This window comes from Nerophis ophidion, linkage group LG22 (assembly GCF_033978795.1).
Source record: "Nerophis ophidion isolate RoL-2023_Sa linkage group LG22, RoL_Noph_v1.0, whole genome shotgun sequence".
In the NCBI taxonomy this organism is placed as follows: Eukaryota; Metazoa; Chordata; class Actinopteri; order Syngnathiformes; family Syngnathidae; genus Nerophis; species Nerophis ophidion.
This window is the reverse complement of record NC_084632.1, coordinates 16,008,992-16,026,989: the sequence shown is the minus strand read 5'-3', so window position 1 is coordinate 16,026,989 and position 17,998 is coordinate 16,008,992. Positions and strand designations below refer to the sequence as shown.

At 39.8% G+C, this 17,998-nt stretch overlaps 1 protein-coding gene across 1 annotated transcript in view; it reads left to right on the top strand.

Moving 5' to 3' along the window:
• The first annotated feature begins 1,474 nt into the window (after positions 1-1,474).
• Positions 1,475-17,998, top strand: part of tbxa2r (thromboxane A2 receptor) — a 30,537-nt gene continuing 14,013 nt past the window's right edge. The window contains exons 1-3 of the mRNA XM_061883331.1: positions 1,475-1,580; positions 1,655-1,729; positions 7,902-8,781. Of these exons, the coding sequence (XP_061739315.1) occupies positions 7,984-8,781 (798 nt within the window). The 5' untranslated portion in view covers positions 1,475-1,580; positions 1,655-1,729; positions 7,902-7,983. The remainder of the gene's footprint in view (positions 1,581-1,654; positions 1,730-7,901; positions 8,782-17,998) is intronic.

The window sequence follows — 17,998 nt, the reverse complement described above, 5'->3', positions numbered from 1 at the left end:
ATCATTCATTGTAAATAAAATATTTTCAAAACCGGAGGGAAAAAAAATCAACATTCAAAATATTTTTTTAGCATTATAACAGTCGTGTAAACATGAAACAACACCCACATGTTAACTTTTACGCTCCTTTAATCCAATGCAGTAATGTTGGCTGAGGCTGAACCAATCAGTGGACTTGAAACTGTACAGCGTGCTCTGATTGGCTCTAATGACCAATACCACTGCAGTATTGATATTTTTAGTTGATTTAGTCATTTGTAAGCTTCAAAATGCTTGACTTGAGACAAAAATATGGAGAATTTCCTTTAAAAAAAATCTAGATTGAAGCTAAAAACTTTGAAACGCGATGTGGCGAGGGACGATTGTACCTATAATATAAAACATTATATATAATGTAAAAACACCATTAAGATAAAAATAACCATTAAGATAAAAATAACTCATTAGTATAAGAGAAAAAAAATCTTATTAATCCATTAAATGATTCTATAAATCATACAAAGTCAACCCGTCGTGTTTGGAGGAAGAAGAATACTGAGTTACATCCCAAGAACACCATACCTACTATGAAGCATGGGGGTGGAAACATCACGCTTTGGGGCTGTTTTTCTGCTAAGGGGACAGGATAATTGATCCGTGTTTAGGAAAAAATGAATGGGGCCATGTATCATGAGATTTTGAGCCAACACCGCCTTCCATCAGTGAGAGCTTTGAATGGTTGACCAAATACTTATTTTCCACCATAATTTACAAATAAATTCTTTAAAATTCCTACAATGTGAATTCCTGGATTTTTTTTCACATTCTGTCTCTCACAGTTGAAGTGTACCTATGATGAAAATTACAGACCTCTGTCATCATTTTAAGTGGGAGAACATGCACAATCGGTGGCTGACTAAATACTTTTTTGCCCCACTAAGTACTGTTAGAGCACATTCAATAATATTGCAATATGAACGTATTCATTTTGGTCAATTTTGGATTACCGTGACATGACATTTTCATATCCTTACATCCTTATAAAGTCAGGTTTGCTGTAAAGCTTTTATGTTCATGCATTCCTACTCAATAAAAAAAAAAAAAACTCCCCATCATAAATGATTTACATCCCTTTGATTTTAGAAGTCCTGGTTTACATCTTCACTAATGTCTAACACAGACATGCAAGCCATACGTATACAGACATACTCTAAATGCCGATGTAACATAAAACAGACATGATGAAGGCTCATTTTCCGATAGGGATGATTAGAAATGTGTTTATAGCAGCTATTTTTAATCGCCTGTTTGTATCATTTTGTACTTAGACCGCAAAATTAGGATGCTGATGTGTCCCTTCACCCGTCAAATTAAGACAAGTGTACTCCTTAGGACTATTTATGAATATCTAATAGTTGCTTTGAATGTTTTCACAGTGTAGCACATTCTTGCCTGAAATAGTGTGTTGTGTCTTCCCAAAGTCCTTCCCCTTTTGGAGGGAGCTCAAGGAAGCGTGACTCAGGGTAAAGATGAGTATCTGAGCTGCTGGGAGCTGAGTTGCAGCGCAAGGGAGAGACGAGCGGGGATGTGGAAGGGTTATGGTTAAGACTTCAACTTTTGTCTCTCCTGTATCATATTGCACGCACTCACTTTCTTCTCTGATTATTGGTATTAGATCCATGACTGTAGCAAGAGCAGACTGACGTCTGGATGGGAGACTCCAAGTCAGCTTCCAAAACCACCTGGAATGGTAAGAAACACCAACTTATAACTTTATTTACATACAAAATGCATGGCAGTTTTCTAGTGTTGATTTGAGGGGACTGCAGTCATTGCATTTCCATGGGGGACAATCATAAATACTAAGATGATATGTGTGTTTTTAAAAGTTTAGAGGGAAAAAACATTGACTTGGATAATACACAACTGTTAATTATTGCATTAAAGTGGTAATGCACAACTGTTAATTATTCAAATAAAGTGATAATAATTATCACTATAATGTGCATTATGTAAATATTTAAGAATGCATAGTTGCAGTATAACCTTTGGGTAACCAGTGTTATTTATTTTATTTTTTAATTTTTACAAAAAATCTGTGCAAAATAAGTTGACGAATGTCCTCCACAGAGGACACTGGTTTTCAGGAGAATATCTGAGTGTATGCGTTGGTTTTGGAGACATTTTTTTTAACACTGAGAAGCTCCAGTATAGACGGTCACATGGGACAACATCTAATAAGTAAGTAATACTTTGTTTAAATGTAATTGGAATTAAGTACATAAATGCTTTATTAAAAGGGTCAGAAATTAATTTCATGTAAGATTACATTTGATTATTTAGTCGTTTAATTCATTACTTCGGATACATTATTTTATTATTTAATGAATTATTGAATTCAATATTTTATTATGTCAATATTTAAATATGTTATCCATCCATCCATGTTCTTCCGCTTATCCGAGGTCGGGTGGCGGGGGCAGCAGCCTAAGCAGGGAAGCCCAGACTTCTCTCTCCCCCAGCCATTTCGTCCAGTTCGTCCATAGTCTTCCCAACGTGTCCTGGGTCTTCCCCGTGGCCTCTTACCGGTCGGACGTGCCCTAAACACTTCCCTAGGGAGGTGTTCGGGTGGCCCGAACCACCTCATCTGGCTCCTCTCGATGTGGAGGAGCAGCGGCTTTACTTTGAGTTCCTCCCGAATGACAGAGCTTCTCACCCTATTTCTAAGGGAGAGCCCCGCCGCCCGGCAGAGGAAGCTCTTTTGGGTCGCTTGTACCTGTGATCTTGTCCTTTTGGTCATGACTCAAAGCTCATGACCATAGGTGAGGATGGGAACGTAGATCGACTGGTAAATTGAGAGCTTTGCCTTCCGGCTCAGCTCCTTCTTCACCACAACGGATCGGTACAACGTCCGCATTACTGAAGACGCCGCACCGATCCGCCTGTCGATCTCACGATCCACTCTTCCCTCACTCGTGAACAAGACTCCGGGGTGCTTGAACTCCTCCACTTGGGGCAGGGTCTCCTCCTCAACCCGGAGATGGCATTCCACCCTTTTCCGGGCGAGAACCATGGACTCGGACTTAGAGGTGCTGATTCCCATTGTGTTATCATTTAATTAAATATTGATTTCAATATGTACTATTTCAATATGTACTTAATTATTTCAGAATGTAATTATTTATTGACTTTTTTCGTATTTAATTATTAATTTGATTATTTTGTTATTTAATTAATTATTTCAGATTTAATACATTATTTTTCTCATATAATTTAATATTTAATACTTTTTATAATTTAATGAAATATTGATTTCAATTTTGTATTATTTCAAAAATGTACTTAATTATTTAATGTTCTAATGATTTATCTATATATTTCATGAATAGTGCATCAGATCTGTTAAACTCAATTATCAAAGTCAGTGGGCGGGTCCTAACACCTGATTGGTTTCCGCAGCCTAGAAGTAATGGTTGAAATCTCGGTCTGAAAGTGCGTAAATAACTCAGACAACTTCAATAAATCCCTCTCCCTTAAAGGCCTACTGAAACCCACTACTACCCACCACGCAGTCTGATAGTTTATATATCAATGATGAAATATTAACGTTGCAACACATGCCAATACGGCCTTTTTAGTTTACTAAATTGCAATTTTAAATTTCCCGGGAGTTTTTTCTTGAAAACGTCGCGTAATGATGACGTGTACGCGTGACGTCACGGGCTGTTAGGAAATCTGAGCGCTGCACACACACACAGCTAAAAGTCTTCTGCTTTAACGGCATAATTACACAGTATTTTGGAGATCTGTGTTGCTGAATCTTTTGCAATTTGTTCAATTAATATTGGAGAAGTCAAAGTAGAAAGATGGAGTTGGGAAGCTTTAGCCTTTAGCCACACAAACACACGGTGATTCCTTGTTTAAAATTCCTAGAGGTGAAACTTTACTTTGGATCAGAGCGGTCAAGCGAACATGGATCCTGACCGAATGTCAACCAGCAGGTTTCGGTGAGAAAATTGTGGTAAAAAGTCGCTACTTACTTTAGATCAGCTGAGCTTGCGCCGTCCATAAAGCTGCCGTCGACTTCGCTGAGACATTGGTGTCAAGACATCCGTGGACACACACCTCCGACTATCAGGTACTGTTAAACTCACTAAAACACTAGCAACACAATAGAAAGATAAGGGATTTCCCAGAATTATCCAGTAAATGTGTCTAAAAACATCTGAATCCGTCCCAATGCAATCGTGTTTTTTTTTAACTCGTTTGTTTTTTGTTTTTTTTTTCTAGTCCGTCGCTATCAATGTCCTCAAAAACGAATCTTTCATCCTCGCTCAAATTAATGCGGAAATTGTCGTTTTCTCGGTCCGAATAGCACTTTTTGTTGGCGGCTCCCATTAAAAACAATGTGAAGATGTGAGGAGCCATCAACATGTGACGTCATCGTCTGCGACTTCCGGTAGAGGCAGGGCTTTTCTCTTAGCACCGAAAGTTGCGAACTTTATCGTGGATGTTCTCTACTAAATCCTTTCAGCAAAAATATGGCAATATCGCAAAATGATCAAGTATGACACATAGAATGGACCTGCTATCCCCGTTTAAATAAGAAAATCTCATTTCAGTAGGCCTTTAACTCAGCATGTCTTGATTCCACACACTCCGCAGGGTCTAAAATGTCTACCACCAACAACCTGAAAAAGTACAAGTTTATCCATTTGCTTCCATGTTTTGAAAGACTTCCATAGGTCAGAGGAACGCAGTCATTGGATTAGATTTGTTTTAGCCCCGCCCTCTGACTGTGACGGCTGAGTTTATTATATAAAATGTAAATCATAAAGTTAAAGTACCAATGATTGTCACACACACACTCGGTGTGGCGAAATTATCCTCTGGATTTGCCCTCGGAGGTGAGGTGAGGGGAGCAGTGAGCATCAGCGGTGGCCGCGCCCGGGAATCATTTTTGGTGATTCAACCCCCAATTCCAACCCTTGATGCTGAGTGCCAAGCAGGGGAGTAATGGGTCCCATTTTAATAGTCTTTGGTATGACTCGGCCGGGGTTTGAACTCACGACCTACCGATCTCAGGGCGGACACTCTAACCAAAATCATGAAACTTAATTAAATCATACAATAATTAATTAATTTAATCGTAACTCAATTAGTTAAATAATTTAAATATTGAAATAATTAATTAAATGATTAAATGTGCTTTTACCTAAGATACATTAATGACACATTTAATAACACATTCATGTATTTCATTTTAATTAATTAATGATACACATAAGTAATTATTCAAATATGTGTTTATTTATTAAATTCAGCCCCATACAACCCTTTATAAAAATGCCTTGTAGCGTCACATTTTGATTGTAATGGATCCTCCAAAGTGAAATTTACCTCAAGTTGTATAGTATTTATAATATAAAGAATTTCAACCCCGACGATTATCGCAAAACGACATAAGCAAGTTACACTAATCTTTGCATCTAATGATTAACTCTTACTTTTTCCAGCTTCAGCCTTTTTCAGGCTTCCTGTTACTCTCAATATCCATTTGCATGTCTGAATATGACAGGCTGTCGTATTGATTTGTAGATAATAGGCACTTTTGGCTAATGGACTACTTGAAAGGTTTTTCATGGCCGCACTTGGCGTCGAGCACCGTCTGTCTCATATTCAAATTTGTTGAGGCAGTAAAGGACCTCATGATGGTGTAGACGGCTTTTATTTCACATACTGTCCCCGGTTTGCTCTTCAAAAAGTATTTTAGGTGTCCCCAGTTAAGGGTATTTTATAATGTATTTATCTAACACCTAATGCAAAAGAAGTAGCTGTGTGTCATGTTTACAGATTCATTTTTTATGTTGCTAGGCAAGAGTTGGACAAAAATAATAATAATAATAATAATAATAATGAATAAGAGGCAATGTGTTGATAAGTGTTTAAATATTTTCTCGATCATTGTATTGTTTGTATTTTTTCTGCTGCCTATTAATTTCCCCGTCAGCCTTATTCATGAATATGTATGCACAGATATTTTCATGAGCAAAATATAAAATGCAGAAAGTCTCTCTTAAAGCAACATGATACAAAACAGTGACAAATAAAAAAAATCTCCAAACGTTTGTACATTTGAGAAACTTTTATTAGGGCAAAAAAAAACGATAATTCATGTTATGTCTGTTGTTATTTTTTCGGTATTGATAATACTATTTTATTCAGTCTTTAAAAGAGTTAAAATGTGTTTTGATACTTTTTTCAATAGAAGTGACTCCAAAGGGGAATGAGCGGTAGGAAATGGATGGATGGATGGATGGATGGATTTAAACCAGTGTGGGTGGCACTGAAAGCAGGTGGGTAAAGTGTCTTGCCCGAGGACACAACGGCAGTGACTAGCATGGCGGAAGCGGGAATAGAACCTGGAACCCTCAAGTTGCTGGCACGGCCACTCTACCAACTGAGCTATGTCGGGATTGGTTGTTAGCATTTAGGCTTGCTAGGCAGCCATTAGCGTTCTGGCTGTCTTTTCCAGTAAATTAGCAATATCACCAGCCCGTAAATTAATCAATGTGCAGTTATCATTTATGGTTTTCTATTTTAAAACGGTGTTATTAAAATGTCGGGAGTTTTACCCCAGTTTATCATTGATATCATTAATCGCCATATGTATTTACTATGGACTATTTAAAGGCCTACTGAAACCCACTACTACCGACCACGCAGTCTGATAGTTTATATATCAATGATGAAATATTAACATTGCAACACATGCCAATACGGCCGGTTTAGTTTACTAAATTGCAATTTTAAATTTCCAGGGAGTTTCGTCTTGAAAACGTCGTGTAATGATGACGTGTACGCGTGACGTCATGGACTGTTAGGAAATATGAGCGCTGCACACACACACAGCTAAAAGTCGTCTGCTTTAACCGCATGATTACACAGTATTTTGAACATCTGTGTTGCTGAATCTTTTGCAATTTGTTCAATTAATATTGGAGAAGTCACAGTAGAAAGATGGAGGTGGGAAGCTTTAGCCTTTAGCCACACAAACACACGGTGATTCCTTGTTTAAAATTCCTGGAGGTGAAACTTTACTATGGATCAGAGCGCGGTCAAGCGAACATGAATCACGACAGAATGTCAACCAGCAGGTTTCGGTGAGAAAATTGTGGTTAAAAAGTCGCTTCTTACCGGAGAAAAGATGAGCTTGTGCCGTCCATAAAGCTGCCGTCGACTGCCCTGAGACATTGGCGTCAACACATCCGTAGAGACACCCCTCCGACTATCAGGTACTGTTAAACTCACTAAAACACTAGCAACACAATAGAAAGATAAGGAATTTCCCAGAATTATCCCAGTAAATGTGTCTAAAAACATCGGAATCCATCCCAATGCAATCGCGTTTTTTTTTACTTGTTTTTTTTTTTTTTTTTTTTCTAGTCCGTCGCTATCAATATCCTCAAACACGAATCTTTCATCCTTGCTCAAATTAATGGGGAAATTGTCGTTCTCTCGGTCCGAATAGCACTTTTTGTTGGAGGTACCAATCAAAATCAATGTGAATATGTGAGGAGCCATCAACATGTGATGTCATCGTCTGCGACTTCCGGTAGAGGCAGGGCTTTTCTCTTAGCACCGAAAGTTGCGAACTTTATCGTGGATGTTCTCTACTAAATCCTTTCAGCAAAAATATGGCAGTATCGCGAAATGATCAAGTATGACACATAGAATGGACCTGCTAACCCCGTTTAAATAAGAAATCTCATTTCAGTAGGTCTTTGAAATGGTGTTGCTGTGGTATACTGGATGGAAACGTAGTGGCTGTAGTCGACGTAATTGAGCGTTGTAACGTTAAACAAACATTTAATGTATCAATATTTAACAAATAATTTTTATGATTTCTTTTTCTTTTTCAGGTTGTGAAGGCAAATGAGTTTCTTTGCACTGAAATTGTTCTTCAAAATCTAAAGCGGACATCGCCCACCGGAGCCGGTCACCATGAACGCCTCCGTGTTTCCACCTTCCAATGACACGCCTCTCTGCTACTCCATCAACAGTCCTCCATTCAAGGACGTCCCTAAAGTCGCCTCGGCCTACTTCTCCACAATCTTCAGCCCTTTGGGTCTCATCTCCAATCTCATCGCCTTTCTGGTTCTCCTCAAATCGTTCCGGCAGACCCACAGCAGCTCTCGTTCCTCCTTCCTCATCTTTCTGGGAGGCCTGGTGGTCACGGACTTCATGGGCCTGCTGGTCACAGGATGCATCGTGGTGGGCTTCCACATCACGCACTTCAACTGGCGCGGATTAGACCCCCACTGCCACTTTTGCAACTTTATGGGCATGTCCATGGTCTTTTACGGACTGTGCCCGCTGCTGCTTGGCGCCGCTATGGCCGTGCAGCGCTTCATTGGCATCAATCATCCATTTGCACGAAGCACCAGCATGCCCAAGAGGTGGACGGTCTCCATGTTGTTGCTGGTGTGGTTCACCGCCGGCTGCATGGCGTCGTTGCCCCTGACCGGAATCGGGAGCTACCACTTGCAGATGCCCGGCTCCTGGTGTTTCTTAAACATCAACTCGGCAGGCACTGACCTGGTCTTCTCCCTGCTCTATTCCCTGTTCGGGCTGACGTGCATTGCTGTGTCCTTTGTCTTGAACACGGTCACCGTCGTCACACTGATCAAGGTGTGCTGTGGGCAGGACAAGATGCAACGGCGTCGAGATCAGGAAGTGGAAATGATGGTGCAGCTCATCCTGATCATGGTCATCGCTTCCATCTGCTGGTGTCCTATGCTGGTGAGTCTCTCTATTTGTCTGATTGGATCCTTGCAGAATTCTGTGAAACTCTCAATGTTCCAACTGAACAAGAGTTCTCCCGTCCAAAGGCAAAACCCAGTAACTCAATTTTGGTCAAAACTGAGCTGATAATAATTTTGGAGTTACTCGGTGATAATGCTTTACATTAGTGTATGCGATATTGTAATTTGTTCTGTAAGTAATTTGTTCCGTAAGTAAGCTGCTTACTTACGGAAAAAATTACAATATCGCATACACTAGTTTTGACCAAAATTTAGTTACTGGGTTTTGCCTTTGGACGGGAGAGTCGGAATATTGTTCAATTGTCCAAGGAGAACGAACGATATGCCTATCTTAGTGCTAAAAAATACTTTAGATTAATTGCGATAAATAACAGGCAAAAGTGCAATTGTGTGATGTATGTTTTTATCAATTAGTAAGTTAGGCCAATTTACACTGCAAGTCCTAAAGCCCAATCCCGTAGTGGTTAGTAATGCAGGACATGTCCCGTCTTAGCCCTGAACTACTTTTTTACTGATTTAAATTCCTTTTTTTTTTTTAACACAATCTTACGAGAAATGTCCCATTTTTTAAAGGCCCACTGAAACCCACTACTACCGACCACGCGGTCTGATAGTTTATATATCAATGATGAAATCTTAAAGGGGAACATTATCACAATTTCAGAAGGGTTAAAACCAATACGAATCAGTTCCTCGTGGCTTTTTTTATTTTTCGAAGTTTTTTTTTTTAATTTTACCCATCGTGGAATATCCCGAAAAAAGGCTTTAAAATGCATGATTTTCGCTATCTGTGAAGCCACCGTCCATTTTCCTGTGACATCATCCAGTGATGCCAATACGGATAGCACAGCAAGATACAGTGACATTAGCTCGGATTCAGACTCGGATTTCAGCGGTTTAAGCGATTCAACAGATTATGCATGTATTGAAACGGATGGTTGGAATATGGAGGCAGGTAGCAAAAACAAAATTGAAGAAGGAACTGAAGCTATTGAGCGAATAGCTATTGACGCTATTAAGCCATGTCTGCCTTAGCATCGACGGTAAAATGTGCAGACCAAACGATCAGGACTTTCGCATCTTGTGACACTGGAGCAACTTAAATCCGTCGATTGGTATGTGTTTGTTTGGCATTAAATGTGGGTGGAGGGAAACGCTGGATGCAAACATAGCTACAAATGTACATACAGCTAGCCTAAATAGCATGTTGGCATCGATTAGCTGTCATTCATGCTGCGATCGAATATGTCTGATTAGCACATAATTCAATAACATCAACAAAACTCACCTTTGTGATTTCGTTGTATCTATCGTTGGAAATGCATCTGCAGGATATCCATATATCTCTGTGCCATGTCTGCCTTAGCATCGCTGGTAAAATGTGCACACCAAACGATCGGGACTTTCGCATCTTGTGACACTGGAGCAACTTAAATCCGTCGATTGGAAAGTGTTTTTTTGGCATTAAATGTGGGTGGAGAGAAAGGCTGGATGCAAATATAGCTACAAATGTACATACAGCTAGCCTGAATAGCATGCTAGCATCGATTAGCATGCCGTGCTAATCGATGCACATTCTACGTAAATCAACTTGAGTCCGTCCCTGACCGTGTTGTTACACCCTCCGACAACACACCGACGAGGCGTGATGTCTCCAAGGTACGGAAAAGAGTCGAAAAAACGGAAAATAACAGAGCTGATTTGACTCGATGTTTATAATGTGTTTGAGAAAATGGTGGTTGACTACCTAGGTGACGTCACTTTCTCATCATCTGCTACTTCCGGTAAAGGCTAGTTTTTTTTATTAGCGACCAAAAGTTGCGAACTTTATCGTCGATGTTCTCTACTAAATCCTTTCAGCAAAAATATGGCAAAATCGCGAAATGATCAAATATGACACATAGAATGGACCTGCTATCCCCGTTTAAATAAGAAAATATCATTTCAGTAGGCCTTTAAAATGCAAATGTTAACAGGTAGGATACAGTATATTTATGAAAATAATATTGTTCAGCTTTCGCAAGCAATCTGCAGGTGTTTTCTTTCTTTGACATGCAACAATAGGAATTGTTATTGCGGGTTATGTTGCACACGGACATGTTTGAGTGACGGACCGGAAGTCAGAGTTGACAGAATGCTGTGTCTGTGCACCAGGGCTAATGCTCCATCGTTCTGTTTGTGGAGTCAGAAGACAGAACGAACTGAAACACCTCAAACAGTCCATCGGCAGCTTCTCCATACTTTCATGGATAAAGGTCCATTGTTTGGACATTTTTGACTGTATCGTCAGTCTGTATCGTACAAAGTGGTGGTATGCCTTGCCGGTCACTAAACGGTCGGAAATAATAGTTGTTTCTCTGATTTGGTAGGCTTCGATGGTTTGAAAGGTAAGGCTGAAAAAAAAAAAAACTTGTAACTCAAATTTTTGCTCGCAACTAAGAATTCCTCAAGAGTTCAATTCAGAATTTCAACTTTCTTAGAATTAAATTTGTTTTTGCTTAGTGAAAACTATTACTTTGTTCCTTGTTTCCTCGAGTGTTGGTCAAGAGGAGAAGACTAGATATTTTCCCCATACACAACCGATATCATTTTGAAAATCCCCTGAAAACAACAAGGTGGGGCCCCTTTAAAATGGATAACAAATTTAGTGGTACCTTGACCTACGAGTGCCCCAACTTATTATATGAGCTGCCTGTCGGATTTTTGTCATGCTTTAAATCAGTGGTTCTCAACCTTTTTTCAGTGATGTACAACCTGTGAACATTTTTTTAATTCAAGAACCCTCTAATCAGAGCAAATAATTTTTGGTGGAAAAAAATAGATAAAGAAGTAAAATGCAGCACTATGTCATCAGTTTCTGATTTATTAAATTGTATAACAGTGCTAAATATTGCTTATTGTAGTGGTCTTTCTTGAACTATTTGGAAAAAAAGATATAAAAATCACTAAAAACGTGTTGAAAAATAAACAAGTGATTTAATTATAAATAAAGATTTCTACACATAGAAGTAATCATCAACTTAAAGTGCCCTCTTTGGGAATTGTAATGGAGATCCATCTGAATGCATGAACTTAATTCTAAACATTTCTTGACAAAAAAGAAATCTTTAACATCAATATTTATGGAACATGTCCACAAAAAAATCTAGCTGTCAACACTGAATATTGTTGTGTTTTTTCACAGTTTATGAACTTACTTTCATATTTTGTTGAAGTATTATTCAATAAATATATTTCCAAAGTCTTTTTGAATTGTTGCTATTTTTAGAAAATTTTATAAAAATCTCACGTACCGCTTGGCATACCTTTAAGTACCCCCAAGGGTATGCTTACCCCCATTTGAGAACCACTGCTTTAAAAGTTGTAATTAATTTACATTTGTGATTGTAAATCCACATTTTCATAAGCTTCATAAGAAAATCCTTTGCTTTCATTTTGTCTGAATTTTAGTGTTTATTCCTTCGGACGTGGGAAAGTAGTAAACCAGTGACCACAGTATTAAAAGTATGCCCTCAAGCATCTGAATGGAAAATATTACTGGACATCCCAGAGAAAATTATGACTTTACAATTTCAGATTCAAAACTAAAATGTTTGGAACCCTGTTCACTTACAGGCATAATCCACAGGAAGATCATGTTCCCCTTTTTCAACGTGTGTGAATGAGTGTGAAAAACTGTCTGTGCGTGTGTTTTGTGTTGATAACACTCATGATCAAGCTCCACCTCCTGAGCCCCAACCACTGTTGGTCTATCTTTTCATATCCATCTCTATTTTTATATTACACACACTTTTCTCTCACTGCGGACATTTTACAGCATTGTTTGTGTCAATAGGGGTGGGAAAAATGATCAGTTTTTAGATGCATCACATGGATGATTCTGAACCGATGGACAAATTATTTAAGTATGTTAAATAAAGTAATACAAGATGTGTGGAATGTGGAACGAATGAAAACACATGGAGCAAATCCCCTCCAAAACAGCAAATTTTGAACATTTAGCAAGCCGTTTAAAAAGAAAAACTAAGTTTTTGATAAGATATATTGTTTAAAAATAATACAGTAGAATGTATTTCCAACAACTACTCAACTACACTGTATTTTTTTAAGTATAATAACGTACAGAATTGGACTTCTACGGTATATTCTTCCAGCTGCTTCTCTGTCAAATACACCATCAGCAGCTTTCCCACATATTAATGGATAAACGTCCGATGTTTATATATTAGTCATGGACTAATTTTTCTTAAATATGGTGAAAACTAGCACTGATACGCTCAAATTGCTTTGCCGAGTTGGCGACACACAGTTTTGTTTTTGATGATTTCTTTTTTTAAATGGTAAAATGGTAAATGGTTGTACTTGTATAGCGCTTCTCTACCCCTTTTTAAGGAGCCCGAAGCGCTTTGACAGTATTTCCACATCCACCCATTCACACACTGATGGCGGGAGCTGCCATGCAAGGTGCTAACCAGAACCCATCAGGCGCAAGGGTGAAGTGTCTTGCTCAAGGACACAACGGATGTGACTAGGATGGTAGAAGGTGGGGATTGAAACAGTGACCCTTAGATTGCTGGCACGGCCACTCTCCCAACTTCGCCACGCCGTCCCCTCGTTTAATACATTGAATATCATCCACTTCCTCTTGTCTTCACACTAACTATCTTCCTTCTGTAGTTATGTCGATCTCTCTAGCGAGTAAGACCAGCCGTTTGGCAGGATCTTACGGGGTTCATTGTGACATTTGCTGCGCCAACTAATGGCGGGGATGCTTGTAAATTTGTTTTTTTATTTGCAAATCAAAGGCTGACAATTAGCGGACGGACAGGTCTTACCTCCTCAAAACACTATAAAAGGGGAACATTATCACAATTTCAAAGGGGTTAAAAACAATAAAAATCAGTTCCCAGTGGCTTTTTGTATTTTTTGAAGTTTTTTTCAAAATGTTACCGGTCCCGGAATATCCCTAAATAAAGCTTTAAAGTGCCTTATTTTCGCTATCTTCGAAACCACTATCCATTTCCCTGTGACGTCATACAGGGCTGCCAATACAATCAACATGGCGGTTACCACAGCAAGATATAGCGACATTAGCTCGGATTCAGACTCGGATTTCAGCGGCTTAAGCGATTCAACAGATTCTGCATGTATTGAAACAGATGGTCGGAGTATGGAGACAGATAGCGAAAACGAAATTGAAGAAGAAATTGAAGCTATTGAGCGAATAGCTATTGCACTATTCGGCCGTAGCGTGGGTGTACCTAATTAAGTGGCCCATAGCATGGCTGCCTTATTAGCATCGCCGGTAAAATGTGCAGACCAAACGATCAGGACTTTCGCATCTCGTGACACTGAAGCAACTTAAATCCATCGATTGGTAAGTGTTTGTTTCGCATTAAATGTGGGTATCTAGTTTCAAATGTACATACACCTAGCGTAAATATGATGTTAGCATCGATTAGCATAGCATGTTAGCATCGATTAGCTGGCAGTCATGCTGTGACCAAATATGTCTGATTAGCACATAAGTCAACAACATCAACAGAACTCACCTTTGTGATTTTGTTGACTTAATCGTTGCAAATGCATCTGCAGGTTATCCATACATCTCTGTGCCATGTCTGTCTTAGCATCGCCGGTCAAATGTGAAGACACTCTGGTACATTCAATGGGGGTCTGGCGGCAGATTTCTTGCCAGTGGTGCAACTTGAATCCTTCCCTGTTAGTATTGTTACACCCTCCGACAACACACCGACGAGGCATGATGTCTCCAAGGTTCCGAAAAATAGTCGAAAAAACGGAAAATAACAGAGCTGAGACCCGGTATTTGTAATGTGAAAATGAATATGGCGGGTGTGTTACCTCGGTGACGTAACGTTCTGACGTCATCGCTAAAAGACCGATAAACAGAAAGGCGTTTGATTTGCCAAAATTCACCCATTTAGAGTTCAGAAATCGGTTAAAAAAATACATGGTCTTTTTTCTGCACCATCAAGGTATATATTGACCCTTGCATAGGTTTGGTGATAATGTTCCCCTTTAAGGTGAGGTACCACTGTACGTACATACACCTTTCATGTGTGCATTTACATCTGAAAAGTGGAAATGACCCAATACGTTACATATGTCGAAGAAGCAGCTTTATATACTGTGCATATTGTTAAGAAAAAAATCTAATAATATACAAAATCATATTTAAAATGCAGCAATAATATGTTTAGAATAGAATCCGAGCACCTGAATCGTAAGGTGGCCAAAGATTCCCACTCCTATGTATGACACAGAAAAATGATACAAAATGATACAGTAGCTGTGTCTCAAATTCAAGGGCTGCATCCTTCCAAGGACCCAGCCCATGCGGTCGACAAAGTGTGGGTCCTGGCGAGAGTCCTCCAGCCGCGGCTGGAGTGATATTAATTGGAACACTCTAGCCTACACTTCCTGTGTACCTCAGTTGTCTGCTGCTCAGTCCCCCAAGGTTTACCAATGACGAATTGAAGAGGAGAATGTCCAATAGTTTTTTTGTGTTCTCATGGTCCTTTACCTTGTTCCAGAGGAAGTGGCTAAGAGCTCCCGGCACCGCCGGCGTCTGATTTCCCACATCATGGGAGATGGTTGTCAGGGAGATGTGTCACGTGTTGACAAGTGTTCTAAAGCTCTCATTCCTCATAATTAGTTAGATAGATTTTTATGCTTGTGAATGCTTGTTGGAGTGGGACATGTACCTTTAAAAAACCTGCAGACAATCCAGAATATGTCCCAGAAAGAGTCCTCACGGTATATCCCTACCACAATCTCTTATTTAGCAATTACTTTATTAATATTCGATTCACAATTGATGTCCTTTTCTAATCGTGTCTGTGGAGGGACGGAGCCGACGAGCCGACAGCAGGCTCGGACGAATGGTGGTCCTGCCCAAGATGGCGGCCAGGAGGCGGAGCATGCAGCGGAACAGAGAGGCGGGGTACGCGTAGAGCAACACTGCATCCATCAGAGTCAGGTGCGTACACAACACATCTGCTCTCAATCCCTACATCTTATTCTGCAGCATAAAAGGGGAGAAGAAGGAATAATCAGGGCAGAAGTAGGAGAGGAAACCACAGCTAGAAAACACCACGAAGATGACGAGATCGACCCAGAGCGAGATGAGCCCCCGCGGAAAGGTGCGCCGCGACGAGCAGGAAGGAACGGCGCGCTAGAAATTGGCGCGACCGACTGGCAAGAAAATTCATTCATTGAAATAATAAATGAGAGTCAAACCTGCTACCATGCGTCTTGCATCCTGTTGGTTTCCGTGACCATCGATGCAAGATGCATGGTAGCAGGTTTGACTCTCATTTATTATTTCAATGAATGAGTTTTCTTGCCAGTCGGTCGCGCCAATTTCTCTCATTTATTATTTCAATGAATGAGTTTTCTTGCCAGTCGGTCGCGCCAATTTCTAGCGTGCCGTTCCTTCCTGCTCGTTGCGGCGCACCTTTCGGTGGCCAGTGTCTTCCGCGGGGGCTCATCTCGCTCTGGGTCGATCTCGTCGTCTTCGTGGTCTTTTCTAGCCGTGGTTTCCTCTCCTACTTCTGCCCCGATTGTTCCTCCTTCTCCCCTTTTATGCTGCAGAAGAAGATGTAGGGATTGAGAGCAGGTGTGTTGTGTACGCACCTGACTCTGATGGATGCAGTGTCGCTCCAGGCGTGCCCCGCCTCTCTGCTCCGCTGCATCCTCCGCCTCCTGGCCGCCATCTTGTGCAGGGCCACCGTTTGTCCGAGCCTGCTGTCGGCTCGTCAGCTCCGTCTCCCCACAGTGTCACATTGCTTGGCTTGTAGCCAGTAACAGTAAATATTGTAATAGTATAATATTACTATTATGATATAATTATTTGCAATGAAGGCAGAGGATATTAATCACAACAGCAGTTTCAGTAGATGAGTTTATTAATATATACTTAGTTTTTAAATGATCATCCAAACTGGTATAAATGTGTTTGTGTCATTTATTTTTGCTCCGTTGTTGTCCAAGTCCTCCCTTATTATTCTGCACAGAAAATTAAGCAGAAAAGTTAAACACAAGATCACAATAATCATTGATAGAAGTGAACATTTACAACCCAACACAAGTACAACCCATTCATTCATTCAACATTTTCAAATACAATGCAAATGCACACAAAAAAACAGCAAGAGTCAATATTGGTTCATTGATGCACATGTTTATAGCACTTCCATTTTCCGGCCACCCATTAATAGAACATAATTAACTTAAAAGTGGTTTTAAAAACTAAATTAGAAGATGTCAGGCTACACTTTCAAACGTTGAAAAAAAGCTCAGGGCACGAAGCTGTCTGCAATGGCCAGATATAGAGTGGGGCAAAAAAGCCACCGATTTTGCAAGTTCTCCCACTTAAAATGATGACAGAGGTCTGTAATTTTCATCATAGGTACACTATGGAATTCACATTGTAGGAATTTTAAAGAATTTATTTGTAAATTATGGTGGAAAATAAGTATTTGGTCAACCATTCAACACTCTCACTGATGGAAGGAGGTTTTGGCTCAAAATCTCACGATACATGGCCCCATTCATTCTTTCCTTAACACGGATCAATCGTCCTGTCCCCTTAGCAGAAAAACAGCCCCAAAGCATGATGTTTCCACCCCCATGCTTCACAGTAGGTGTGGTGTTCTTGGGATGCAACTCAGTATTCTTCTTCCTCCAAACACGTCGAGTTGAGTTTATACCAAAAAGTTCTATTTTAGTTACATCTGACCACATGACATTCTCCCAATCCTCTGCTGTATCATCCATGTATCCATTTTGGTATAAACTCAACTCGTCGTGTTTGGAGGAAGAAGAATACTGAGTTACATCCCAAGATCAGCCCTCAGATTATCTGATTGTGCATGAGCTGCTGTAAAACATGGGCAATACCAGTTTCCTCAAAAGGAAAACTAAATTCTGTGGAATTCAGTGTATCCTGTTCAGAGTCGCACAGAACTGGAGTTTATCCCAACCGACCATAGATAATTATCAAACCTAAGATTGGGTTTCCTATAATATATATTTTTTAAATGTAACTATCACGCAAGTGTAGAATGAAGATAACCCCTGCTAAAACAAAACATACAGTGTTTTATCGAAAATATCCCAGAATGCCAAACAAATAAATGTTTATTGTCACATGAACACACACAAATGTACCA